The 13,353-nt window shown below is 43.5% G+C and overlaps 1 protein-coding gene across 2 annotated transcripts in view; it reads left to right on the top strand.

Annotated features, from left to right (window-relative positions):
* The window catches only part of LOC142579462 (ran GTPase-activating protein 1-like), a 42,897-nt gene that overhangs the window by 14,701 nt on the left and 14,843 nt on the right, over positions 1-13,353 (top strand). For both annotated transcript variants that reach the window (XM_075689655.1, XM_075689654.1), the window contains exons 10-11: positions 4,378-4,462; positions 10,915-11,038. In XM_075689655.1, the coding sequence (XP_075545770.1) occupies positions 4,378-4,462; positions 10,915-11,038 (209 nt within the window). The remainder of the gene's footprint in view (positions 1-4,377; positions 4,463-10,914; positions 11,039-13,353) is intronic.

Raw genomic sequence — 13,353 nt, 5'->3', positions numbered from 1 at the left:
AACTCGCCGTGGTAGCGTAGTGGCTAAGGCATTGCACAGCTGAGCTCAAATTCGTGGATTCGAATTGGACCACACTTCCATGACGAAATGCAAAAATGCTTGTGTACTTAAATTCAGGCTCATTTTAAAAAAGCCCAGGTGATTCAAATTAATCCCGAGCCCCCACTACTCTGACTTTTAATTGGATCATTATATTGACATGTAAACTCAGAGGTTAATTAATTAAATTATTATTATGCAGAGATGCCTTATTTTACTTGCAAGAGCTTATGCCTGCCTAGTCAATCCTTCATTCTTATGGTGGCTGGAAATTTGTTACATCAGTATTCCAATGTGTAATATTTTGTTGCCTTGGTGGTATTCACTATGCCTACACTGAAATGACGTCTTTTTCTTCTTTTTTTTTCCAAAGCTAGTATTAGATTATGGATTCATTGTACAATGAATGAGTTCATGTCTTATATCGTGATTACGGGGTAGACAGCCACTTAAAAAAAAAGGCAGACCAAGATTTTAGTGTTGGCTGTGAAACTTTCATTCCAGGGTTGTATTTTGTTCGTCTGATGTCAATATTTAAACAGTTACTTCACTGTGCCCAAGTGATCTAAATTGTAATTGCTGACATTTGGCGAAAACCACATGTAGCTAATGGTGGAGGTGATGATAGTTGCCTGGTTATTATTTAAACAGCCAGAGAAATTCCCAATGATCAACAAGTCTTGAAAGTGCTGCATTGGGAGCTCCAGAGCTTTAGATCAATGTGAGAAAACTGTAAAAGCTAGTAGGTTGAAACTGCTGTGATTAAGTACGGTAGTTCCTCTAGTTGGAGGGGTTCTCATACTCGGTTGCAAAAACCCCCGGGGATTCAGTGAGCAGCATTTTGCGGCTCCGTAAGTGGCAAATATGAAGCCGACCCATTCCGCTTTTCCCGGTTCATTCCGCAATTTCTTGATTTAGAGAACAAAGCTTTGGATTTTCGATTTAATGAAGCCACTGCATGCTACATCTGCCCTTCGGTAGTCACTGCAAGACAGACCCACCCAAAAGCAGTGCACAAGACTTATCGCTGTGCAATTTGCAGGCCCACAGTATCTGCACTGAACGCTTTTCATACAGCACACTAGTGAAAGCACTTTGTAGCACGGGAGCAGAAACAGACTCTAAAGTTCTGCAAGCTGAAAGCACACCTCTGAATCTAGCAGCATCTGCCTGGTCGCCTCTTGTTGCTGACAGACAACAATCAGCTGTTCAAATAATGGATTGTTAAGTACATGCGGGGCGCATTCGCATGTGATTTTTGGTACAGGCATATTGGTGCTGGCCCAGTGCAGGTTTTATATCGACTGGTTTGGTTCTTCACTCTGTCCCTTTCTGCTTTATTCGGAATAAACATTCATGAAAGGCACTTTGCCGGTGGCATAGCACGGCTGAATGGCTCATGTTTTTAGGCTTAGTGTTGCGATATGTATATCCAAGACCATTCTTCAGCACAAGTGACTTGCGACACTTGTGTGCAAGAATAACTTTCTTGTGTACAACACTTCATTTGCATCAGGATGATGTTCTTAAGACCAGCGATGGTGAGCTCATGCTTAGAGCAAGGGACGAATGGTAGGTGGTGGTGCATTCAGGTGTGTGGAGCAGTGCTGGAGGAGAATGTTACATGTGTTGATGTACCACTATGGTCGTGAGTTCTCCGGTTAAAAAGGTATGGCCTTTGAGAACGAAAGTCGCACACCAAACCATCAATGCAGGTGGCCGAAAGCTCATGTGGCAGCAGGGTGCTACTGTGGTTGTTCTTGTTTCATTCATGTGGCCCTAATACCTGATGCACAGATTTCTGGTCAAATCATTTTTAAACATGTTCGTGTACAACATAGTAGCCAACAGGACAGTTATGAGAGCATGTAGAATTATTTTTCACTTTTAAAACACAGAAACCTCAGTTTCACAAAACAAAAAGATCACCTAATGCAGTTTATAATTGCTAGTACATCATCACGCAGGCTCCAACTCTGTGCGGCACAAAGCCACAGACTGATTACCTTATTAAAATGACACAGTATTCTGTGCGCTTTTGTTCTGGTTTCTATATTGCACATACAGTCGAACCCACTTATAACAATATTCAAGTGCCACGAAAATTCTATTGTTATAACCGGGTTGCATGAAAAAAATTTTTAAAAAAGGGATGGCAGAGCAGATATGAGAAAACTAATATAGGCAGGGAGGCCAGTGCCCCTCCCCGCCACCTTCCTCCGCCCGGCTGCAGATTGTGTTCACTCGTTTAACTGCTTCCTGGGCACTCCCATCGTGTGTAACACGCCGCGACTGTCAGCATTAAAGAATGGCACTGCTATAACAACTGCAAAGAAGTGTCATGTGTGGCAAGTGATATTCAAGCACCGCCGAGGCATCACATTGGTGGCCCCAAAAGGGGCCTTTTAAATATTGCGAGGAGGCTGCCACGGCAGCCCCTGTCAGCTTGAGAAATCCAGAAGAAACGCTGAGGAGAGATCGCCACAAGCACCTCACCACGTACTTCTCATTGGCTTGCACAAGAAAAGTCTATGTCCGTCAGCCTTTCTTGCTTTACGTGAAACTTGCCGACATCCTTCTTCAAGGCATCCAAATGCTCCACGTAGCGCAGCGGAAGGTTCCTCGTGAAAATCAAGCCCTGGAGGTGAGGGACTGAGTCATGCCGGGCCTCCTGTGAGGACAACGTTGAGGCAGCCTTCCCTACCGCGTCATCGCTGTCGCTATCCAATACAAGCATGTTCGCGATGATTGTCTCATCAGTTAGAGGCACTTAGTTTCCAAATCTATAGCCGTGCGCTTTCTTTTCACTGGCAACATCGTGCATTGCCAATAATCAGCGGGCTGATCAGCCATCTTCCGTTTCCGCGGCGAGTCAAGCGAATGAAGTTGGGAAACCGCGTGGCCATGAACGACTTCGACACAGCCAACAAAAACGAACGCGAGCGATTAAGCTGTTCACAGGACTGAATGAAAAGCTGGAGGAGCCATGAAGCAACATGTCAGCAATCTGCTTGCGGCGTAGTTGTCGCGGTCCATTTGTGTTTCGGAGGGTGGGGCGGTGTGGAGCTATGGGCACAGCCCATTCGTGTTTGGAGGGGTGGAAGGGTGACAGGAGAGAGCTGCGCTGCGATGGCTAGAAAATAAGCACGCAGCGGCTGTTGGAGCAGCGGCCCTTTGTGCAGCGGCTCGAATTTCTCGTTTTCTTTTTTTCTGTTCAAGTATTTGTCATTTCACTACCTTTTGGCTCGGGACACCCAGCGGCCAGACTTCATCATTATAACCGATAATGCGACATCGGGGCATTGTAGTAACCAGGTTATTTCACCATCGAAAACATTCAAAAGTCGACAGTGCAGCAGCTTCTCAATGTTATAATCGATATATTGTTAAAACTAGTATCAATATAAGTGGGTTCAACTGTACTGTGTTTAGCCATTCAGTTCATTCATTGTGACATCCATTGCGAGCCCATAAATAAACACATCGGTACAGAAATGGAAGGGAGCACTGAAAAGGCTTATGGATTTACCGAAAGACAGAAATGTTTGGGAACCCCTGTTCCAGTTGCTCATAAAGGTGTCAAAAACATTTCTCTGCTTTCAGCTGAGCAAAATAGTGTGTTACAGCTTGGAATAGCAGAGGAGGAGTACAAGTCTGTTGTTGTAGGTAGCATTTGACGAAAAAAAAAGTAATGGTTGAATGAGGCATGTGTATTAATTGAAGCTAGCCCTTGAAATTTGCTTTGTGTATGTTTGTGTGTGTCTGTGTGTGGTGTGTGTGTAAGCATGCATGTGCTCTGTCTTCTTTCTTCTTTTTATCTTTCGCGCACATCATCTTAGCTAGCGTGCCAGATAATCTCTCCAGCGCTGGTGAAGTCTTTCTATTCTTTCTTCATTTGGTTACTGCTCCATAACTGCAGCTTTTTCAGTGCCATAGCTTCTTACATGCTGATGACGAGTTCACTTGTCATTGTGTTACCTCATAATTTTGTCACAATAATAAGTAATACACATATTTTCCTATTTTTCTCGGCAAGAGCAGTAAAAGCACTATAGGCATTCCTCATATGTTTTTTTTTTAAAGGAAAAATTGGCAAACTAAATGCAGTTTTTTTTTTTTTCACAAGATCCATACGTTTCATCTACATTTTTAAACTTCTCATGGCAGTTAAGGGGTTAAAAGCAACATTTGAGACTATTTAGAGCATGAAAACTGTTGCTGCAATCTATAGTGTAAATGCTTGCAAAAGCCATGTGTGTGTGTGGCGTTTTAGCACTGCACCAACTTAGGACATATCAAACAGACCAGCTAAATCTCTTTCTTGTTTCCATTTCACAGGTAATAAGTTTGGCCCTGAAGGAGTGAACATGCTGGAGGCAATAATGGAAGCAGTGGGCAAGATCGAGGCACTTTGTGCTTTCAGGTGACTCCTTGCTGAAGCTTGTTGTGCAATTCCCACTATAACTGTGTCTTAGTGCCCTAAATCGATACCTGGTTAAGATTCAATTACTGTATTTATTTTCGTATGAAATACAGTAAAACCAAGTATCTTGAGAAACGACATTAGAATAGACAAACTGGGAAAACGTACAATCTGAATTCATGAAAACAATTTGGCAGACTCGACTGTAGTTGGCATTTACATAATGTGAAGCATTGCACAAATTGTTGCAGCATGAGACGTCGATGTGTGCTGAGCTCTTGGGGCCTGGGCGGCCTGTACATTGTTGTTGCGGCTTCGGCAAGCTTACAACAAGCTTACGGCAAGCTCCTCGAATTCAGCCTAGGTCAGCAGCTTCACATTATTTTAAGATGGTGACCGCTAACCGAAACAAAATTAAGCTGGTGTGCAATGCCGCAATATGATGCCTCCAGAGCAAAACATGACGCTCACTGCAGCAGGAAACAGCAGCGCCTTTGAGTTATAGACTACTATAAAAACATGCACTGTGCTTCCAATAGCACTAACGCCACTCGTGCTGTTACAGAAATAGGGGAAGGTGCTTATAGATAGATATGAATGTGAGGTGCGACAACCCGCGAGGAGATTTGCCTGTAACTGAGTACGTGCCGGCAATTTCTCATGACATGGGCTGGTGAGTACTGCAGGGAATCTGCTCCGGCGGACGGCTATTCTCAATTGCATGTGCCTCACGCCTTTTCTTGTTCAGATTGGATCTAGCGGCTGGAAAAAATTTACAATCACAGTTTGGTAATGTACGGAATGTTGGCGCAGAAAGATTGTATTTTCCTGGCACATAACTACAGGTAAAAAAGTAAGCGTAACTGTACTGGGTCATTTTTTTTGGGTTCTTGATCGTGAACATTGATGCCGGTAAATCATGTGAAACAAGATCGCATCAGCAAAATTCTACTGTGCTATAAGGAGGCAAGTCTGAATTTTCAGGCCTACTTATTTTGTGAGGTGTAAGCATGAAAACTTGGCAGAGGGGTATGCAGTGGGTATGCAGTATGCAGTTTAACATTTTTCATCAAATAATGCGTAGTATAAGCCGTGTCAAGGAACAGCTCATAACAAAAAATTTTTATCTGAATCACAAAAGAAAAGGGCAACAAAGAGCTTTGGGCGCTATGCAAATGGTTGTGGTGCAAAGCCAACATTAAATCTCACCTCACTGGTAACCATTGTCCTAGTGCCACTATCACCTCTGCTATCTGAAGTGATAACAGAATCTATAGATGGCAAGATCTTCTCGCTGTTTCATTTGTAACTGCACGCTGTGTGACTTTGTCTTTTCTTTTTTTTCTCAGTGAACATGATATAGTTTTTATTGTGCTCACCATGGGAGGCTTAGTCCCATTAGTTGCTCAGAGAGAATGAAAATGTTGCTCATTTGATTGATTGATCAGGTTCAATGACCCAAAGCTACACCTGGGCTATTGGATATGCCGCAGTAGAGGACTCGGACTGATTTTCACCTTGAACCTGCGGTTCCTTTATGGCCGTTTTTGTGAAACAGCTCTATCGACATGCCGTCAGCATGGCTCCACTGGGAATTCAGTCACCCTAGTGCTCTGACCATTGTGGCATTCATTTTGGTGAGAAACACCAACTGGGATTACCTTCGTTTAATGAAAAGGTCTCAAAGAGACAGCCCACAAGTTGCATGTGGCTTGTTACGTTCCTGCTTGTGACAAGCACAGTTCATGATAGAAAGAAGATAGGGTACTCTCACAGTAGGGAAGCGTTTCTCACCACATAACTGTGTGATTCTAGATAATTCATAGTGTAAAAACACGTGACAGAAGCCTGTCTGGTTGGGCAAGTCACAAACTGACACCATAAACTTCAGTAATGACAAAAAAAAGGTTAAAACAACCCAACATTTCGTGACCAGCTTGGCCCCTCCTTCAGGCGTTACTACATCAAGTGATCGCACCTTTTTTACTCTTTCCCGACCATGGGGAAAATAGGTCTTCTTGTAGGTTACACCAGATTTATTTTTCTGAATGGACTACTGCACTCAATATTCTATATAATAAACAAAAAGCAGAATAAATGCACTTTTAATCCATAAAAGCTTTGTTAGCAAGATTTATGTCCTAAAAAAAAAGATATAAATTTCCATAATCAAGATTGTGTGATAAAATTAAGCAAAGTTTGTAAAGGCACGCTTGTATCTACCAAGAAAAAGATTTAACAAATATGAGATATGCAAAATATGAGTGTTGATCCAGAAATAAGGTTCTCATAAATTTTAGAAATAGACAATATTGTTTATTCTCATAGAAATTTATATAATTGAAAAGATGAAACTTTGCTCTATTTTCTACATAATCACCATCTTTTTCTACGCATTTTTGTAGACGGTGCTCCAACTTCTGTATCCCAATGCCGTAGAACTTCGTTGCCAACCTGTGGAGGAAGCATTTCACCTAATATTTGACTGCATCGTCACTCCGGAAGCATTGGCCACTCAAATGTTCCTTTAACTTGGGGAACAAGTGATAATCACTAGGCGCGAGATCGGGACTGTACGGTGGGTGGGGCATGACGGGTTTGACGGGAGACGTGAGGCCAGGCATTGTCATGAAGCAGCGTTACACCGGCTGGCAGTCGTCCTCGCCGGCGGTTCTGGATAGCTCGCCGCAGTTTTCTTAGTGTCGCACAATAACTGTCTGAGTCGATTGTTGTCCCACGTTCCACTAAATCGATCAGCAGTATCCCCTTACGATCCCAAAAAACACTGGCCTACACTTTGCCAGCAGAAGGAGTTTGAACTTATTTGTGACTGGTGACTCTGGATGGCATCACTGTTTGGATATTTGTTTCATTTCGGGAATGAAATTAACACCTACGTTTCGTCTCCCGTAACAATGGAGTCCAACAATCCTTCCTTATCTTCTTGACTCTCTTGAAGAAAACTGGCGAGCACAGTCAAGGCGTTTCTCCTTGTGGTCTGATGTCAGTAGCCGCGGTACCCATCGAGCACAACATTTGTGATACCCAAATTTTTCAGTAGAAGCTATTTCTACTCTACCGTAAGAACTCCCAGGAATCTGAGAAACAAGTTCAGGAACGGTGATCGTCCTGTTTTGAAGCACTTCTTGTTGGATCATCTTGATAACCGCCTCCAAAACTGATGGTCTTCCACTCCGTTCTTCATCGTGGACTTCCTTCCGACTGGCACTAAACTCCCTGCACCACTTTCGGACATGTTGAATGGACATACACTTGTTGCTATACACCTCTGTAAACTGACAATGAATATCCATGAGTGGAGTCCCTTTGGCGCGCAAAAAGCGAATTAGGGAATGAATCTCGCACTTGGCGGGATCAACAATGGGAACCTCCATATCGGACGGCTGCTGAGCCAAGAATGAGCGGCGAAGCAAAGCGCGGCTGGGCGGAATCGAGAATGGGGGAACAGCCACACGCAGCAGTGTTGCCGGATTTCGCCTCGCACCGTCCCGTGTGGCTGGAGCTCTTTAGGAATCTTATTTCTGGATCAACCCCTGTATTTCGCCGTCGAATAACAGGGACTATCTCCAAAGAAATCAAAATTTTGCATTGAACAGGTATTCCACTACAAAATTTTAACTGCAAGCACTACTGTTGGGCGTGCCGGGCTGCAGCCGTCGATGTTCTGGGCTGATTCGTGTCGTCGTCGTCGCTCAAAAGAGTCAAAGTCCAACGAAAAGGCAGCATCCTCAGACTTGCTGCTGCTCCATGCTTCAATAAAACCAACCACAGACGCAGTGGAATTGAAGCATGCGCGCCACTCGTGGAGGTGGCCATTTTTGCTTTCTACTTTGACAATCGCAAAACTTGGGAGCGCGTTCAAAAATTGCCACCTGGCCGAAAAAAAGCAAATTGCTTATAAATCAAAAAGATAGTTCTCCTTCAGGTCCAACAGCACAGTGTGTCAGTGAGCGGCGCGGAAGGTCTCGAAAGCAGTGTTTCAAGCTATTGATAGCAGGCTAATAATGCCCAGTAGGCACGGTAGGGAAAGAGTTAAATTGCTGGCAATTTTTCACACTCATGCAGCTGGCTGTACTTGCTTCACTTAGCTTGGCAAAGGCCACTGTAATATACACTGGGCGAAACTCCCACCTAATGGTTGATGTTTCCGAGAGGCGCCTGAATGTACCACGATTCCACAACAATCCCCTGCAGGAGTTACCTCAGTGCCCACAATTTGGGAATCGTCAAACGAGATACAATCCCCCTAATGTAAGAGGCATCAAAACAGCTTACTTCTCGGAGGTCAAGAACTTTCCTGAAAGACTGAGGCAACGCAAGAATGACGTGAAGTTTATGGGGGTCCTAATGTCTTACAGGAGTACCGACCACTGTGAGTTCAAGTTTAATGAGCCACAGGGCCGTGTCAGCCGTTGCCTAGCACGTGCGCTCAGGCGGTAAATGGGCTTCCGAGTGCTACGCACGCAAGAGAAACAGTGTTGCCCTGAATTGTCGGAAGCAGTTTATTGTCTCTGGCAGCACCCAACACTACACAAATGCCTGGTCCCGGGGTTCGCGGGAAGCAAAGAGCTCCCATGCCAAGAGCACATTGCTGTGAGTGCATAGGCTCCCGCGACACTCTGCTGGGAAAGGTCCCCACAGCTATGGTGCTTGCTCTCGCGATAAGCAATGGGCCTACTCGCAAGAGCTTGGGCAATCTCCTTCAGCTTGGGCCTCCTATAAGTGTGGCTCAGTGCAATTTGACCACGCACGAGCACTAGGCACCAACCACTCTTCAGCATAGCACCCGGAAAATATCAACACAAAGTACACGCTCGCTGTACAGGAAGAGGCACCGTACACGAGCTCAAGTCTCAGACACAAAGGGGTCAGCGGACGAGAGGAGAGCTTGTACGTACCCAGTACTGTTCACGGAGAGAAGACCTGTGCTCCCACCACAGGCAACCGCCAGCAGCTGCTCCGCGATGCAAGCGCCCCCACCGAAAACCATCGCAAATGGAGCGCCACCGACGACAACCGTCGCAAGCGGAAGTGGGGAGAGGCGCAGGGATGACAGAAGAGGTGAATGCTTGTGCATAGGCACCGAGGCATACCTCAATCCCCAAAGTTTGACTGCCAGTGGAGTGCACTTGCTAAAATGGCCGGGTGCACAACCTTCGTATCTCCTTTGATGATTTGCATACCGTCACACTTTGGCACTACATAGTACAGTTTCAACATAATTATTGTTTACTCCTCGTGCTCCTTTGGCATATCTCTTGCAATTGTGGTGCTGCAGTGATTCTTTGCACTGGTACAGCATGAAGTTCATGCACAATGCTCAGAAATTCTAGGGAAGTACATCACATTGTGAATCTCAGGTGTCCCTAGCTCCAATATTTTTAGACAGAAATGCAAGCTTTACAAGTTGCCTTCAGAAATTTCCCAAGTGTCAGGTGCCTCTTGGCAGGTGCACAAAAAGTATGTGTGCGCCCTAATGTCCACCATGAAACTAGGAACACTTGTCTTGTGGTCAGTCTGTGATTATACCATATTTGCACGAATATGACATATTCTTCTTTTTTTTTTTGAAATTTTGAGCCTCAAAGTGCACCTCCATTATAGTTGAGTTCATGGCATGTATAATTGTAATTCATTTTTTTTTTCTTTTTTGCTGAAGCCAAAAGTCACCTCTCGCATTATATTTGTAGTCGCATCCCTTATGTGCAATTAGGGTGGTAGTCAATCCATATGAGAAGATGTGAATCTTAAAAGGGATACTAAAGAGAAAAATTAGCTGAGCTGCACTTGTAGGTTGCCCTCCTACAATTCCAAGATTGCCACTCTTTCCATGAGAAGAGGCTTGATGAGCCAGCAAAGTCACACAAACAAAGTGCACCATCATGAACTTCCCACGTCAGCTTGTCATCACATCATGAACTTTGACAGCATTTGCTCAGAACTAATTAATCTTTAGTTCGTAAGTATGAACTATTTACTGTATTCTAAAAGAGCCAAAGACAAAACTTGGCTTGTTTCAAGGACATTCACTGAGCCACAGCAGCCCAACATACAAAAAGACACTTTAAGTTTTGTGACTTCACACTGACGCACCAGAGTTGAAGTTATGGCAGGAAATGTTAAAAATTTGAATTTGCCTTCATTTGTTCTTGTTATATTCAGCTTACTACTGCAAAATTAACGAAAACAGTTTCAAATGAATGTTTTTTTCAGTCTGGACTGATTTAATTTTTACCTTTAATGTCCCTCTGGAACCACAAGTTTTAGAAGCCTAGCATTACATTGTGCAATCCCCTTGGTGCCACCATGCCCTCATTCATGTGCTTGTAGGCAGTTAATGGTTTTTAAAAGAAAGCCTTCCTAGAAAACAAATTGTGATGTCCTGTGAATGAAACCTAATGCCCACATATGTGTCTATTTCTGATAAATAGTGATGATGAAGGCGTTGATGAGGAGGAAGAAGAGGACGAAGAGGAAGCCCAAGAAGATGAGGGTGACAGCACTGTAAAAGGCAGATCAGAGAAGGAGTACATCGAGGCAAGCTGCAGCGCAGAGGTAAGGATAGAACATCAGCAGTTGTAAAAACAACTAGCAGTCATAAGGGCACTTGCTATTTTTTAAGCAGAGGCTTTTAATCTGATTTAAGCAAGTGTTAAGCTGCTATTCAAAAGACGCGAGGCCTAGCAAAGGCTCAACAGAGGCTTGATACCACATAAGTGGAGTTGTGACAATGAAGCTCAGATTCATGACTTGTTAAGCTGAAACATCTACTTGCCTAAATATTGCAGCATGTTTATTGAAACCCCACTCATTTGCTGCTTGTTTATTGTAGTTCTCAAGATAGTTCCACAAGCCCTAGCAGCATTTGGTGTGGCCTTTCTTGATGACCGTGACCCAGAGTCTTGCAAAGGCTATTCTTGTGGATAAACATTGCATTAATGATTAAGAGATTTTAAATTGTTTGTATCTCAGTACTTTACCTTAAAGATTGAATGCATTTTACCTTGGTATGCACTTGTGGTGGTGAACAAGCATGTACAGAATTTTTTGTTGGTTTCGTACCAGCTCCTTCAGGCATCAGTTCCTGCATTCAATTTTACATATTCTGAGGCAGTTGATTGTTGTTGCAAAGATCCATGATTGAAACAGGTGGTTGAAATAGCTATTTCTTCAAATGAATAAACTGTTGCGCCTGCCAATGACTTCTCCTTAAGTCTACATTCAACTTTTCTTGAGAAACTCGCTTTGTCTCAGGGCCTAGACTTTCAAGAGCAAGCATGCTTGTTTGAAAGTTCTTGGTCTTGTTGGCGCTCTTTGGCCATATCTGGCCCTTGCGCCACTAAACCACACACATCATCATCATCAAGGACAATGTCAAAGTAAACTTGCTGTCTCACCACACATGTACCTGTGTAGAAAGGTCTTGTTCAATACAGGAGTGCATGGAACCATAGCAATTTTAATGCAGTAGAACACAGCTTAAACTTTCACTGCAGTTCATTATTTGCTGGAGATAAAAAAGAAAGTTAAAACGCACTATTAAGCTGGAGGAAACAGTTGAAAGTTTGAATACCATGTTATGTGGGCAGGGTCAATTAACTGTCATAGGCATTCAGCTCTATAGTGATACATAACACCATTATTCTTGGAGTCATTGCCACATGTGAGTATGATATGCATGGTGACAGGCCATAGAAACCTCTTGAAATTTTCTATCTGAGCAACGCTGAAAATGCTGCCCCTAGGAATAAATATAATATTGAAACTATTTTGCAACGAACAGCATTGGTTATTTACCGAGTTGAAAAAGTAACCATAAGCCACTGTTAATCTAAGTCGGCGCACTAGACGAAAACAGTGGCGCTCCAATAAATTACTGAAATGGCACCTATCACATTGTTGTCTAAACACAAAAGATGCTGCGTTTAGCTGAGCGCTATGAATTCATTCATTAATGTGCTTTGTTAATACAGTACGAGCTCAATAAACGGAAATCCCTTGAACGGAATTGTCACTTAAACAAAACATCAGCCTTATGGTTGGTTGGTTTTACATTATAGCAATGAAAACAGGTGTTCGTTAGGTGGAACCATTCCAATTCCAGGTAAATGGAACTAAAGATAGCTGAAGATGAGACTGAGTGGCCACTCAGTTGCATCGCCACAGGTGTCACTTCGCCTTCCCTTTTTGGGTTTTATCGCCAGTTTTCTACGTTTTGCCAGGGTGGCCTTTGCTGGCTTTTGTTGGTGCTGTGGTTAATGTAGCTCGACTGTGGTCATGGCGTGCAGTGTTTTTTTTTTTTTTTTTTTGTGTGTGTGTGTGTTGGCAATGTTGGTGAGCTGCGAGTTTGCTGAGCATTTGTGATGGCGGCACAGAAACACATGCCCAATGCGCTCAAGCTAGAAACGAAGATCAAACGTATTGATGATTTTGAGAGGTGTTGCTGCTTCATTAAAATGCTTTTGCAGGTGACTCTTCTTTTTTTATTATTATTATTATGGTTTGTGTTACAAGCTCTCAGTCAGTGGCTTATCTGCTGTGGGCAATAAAGTATCTGCCCCTTTCAAAAACAACCCTCGTTCCACAACGTGAACCTATATTTCGCATGAGCGTACTTTCTTTTATTTCTGCCGTCATTGTTTATCTAATTGATCTCTCATTGTTTATCTAATTGTTTAACTTATTTGATTACGTGCCTGTCCAAGCGCCGAGTTATGTCAAGCGGTGCAGGTATCCACATAGTGCCATGCTACCTGTGCGAGTTGGCACCAAGCCAGCTGTGCTGATGGTGTCATGCAGCTCGCCTATCTTATCATCCGCCGTGACAGCTGCGTCGCTGACCTTATTCTTGGCTCTGTGCCAACTTTTAT

This window comes from Dermacentor variabilis, chromosome 4, assembly GCF_050947875.1.
Source record: "Dermacentor variabilis isolate Ectoservices chromosome 4, ASM5094787v1, whole genome shotgun sequence".
Lineage (NCBI taxonomy): Eukaryota > Metazoa > Arthropoda > Arachnida > Ixodida > Ixodidae > Dermacentor > Dermacentor variabilis.
Note: the sequence above shows the minus strand (reverse complement) of the source record. Positions and strands in the feature narration are given on the sequence as shown.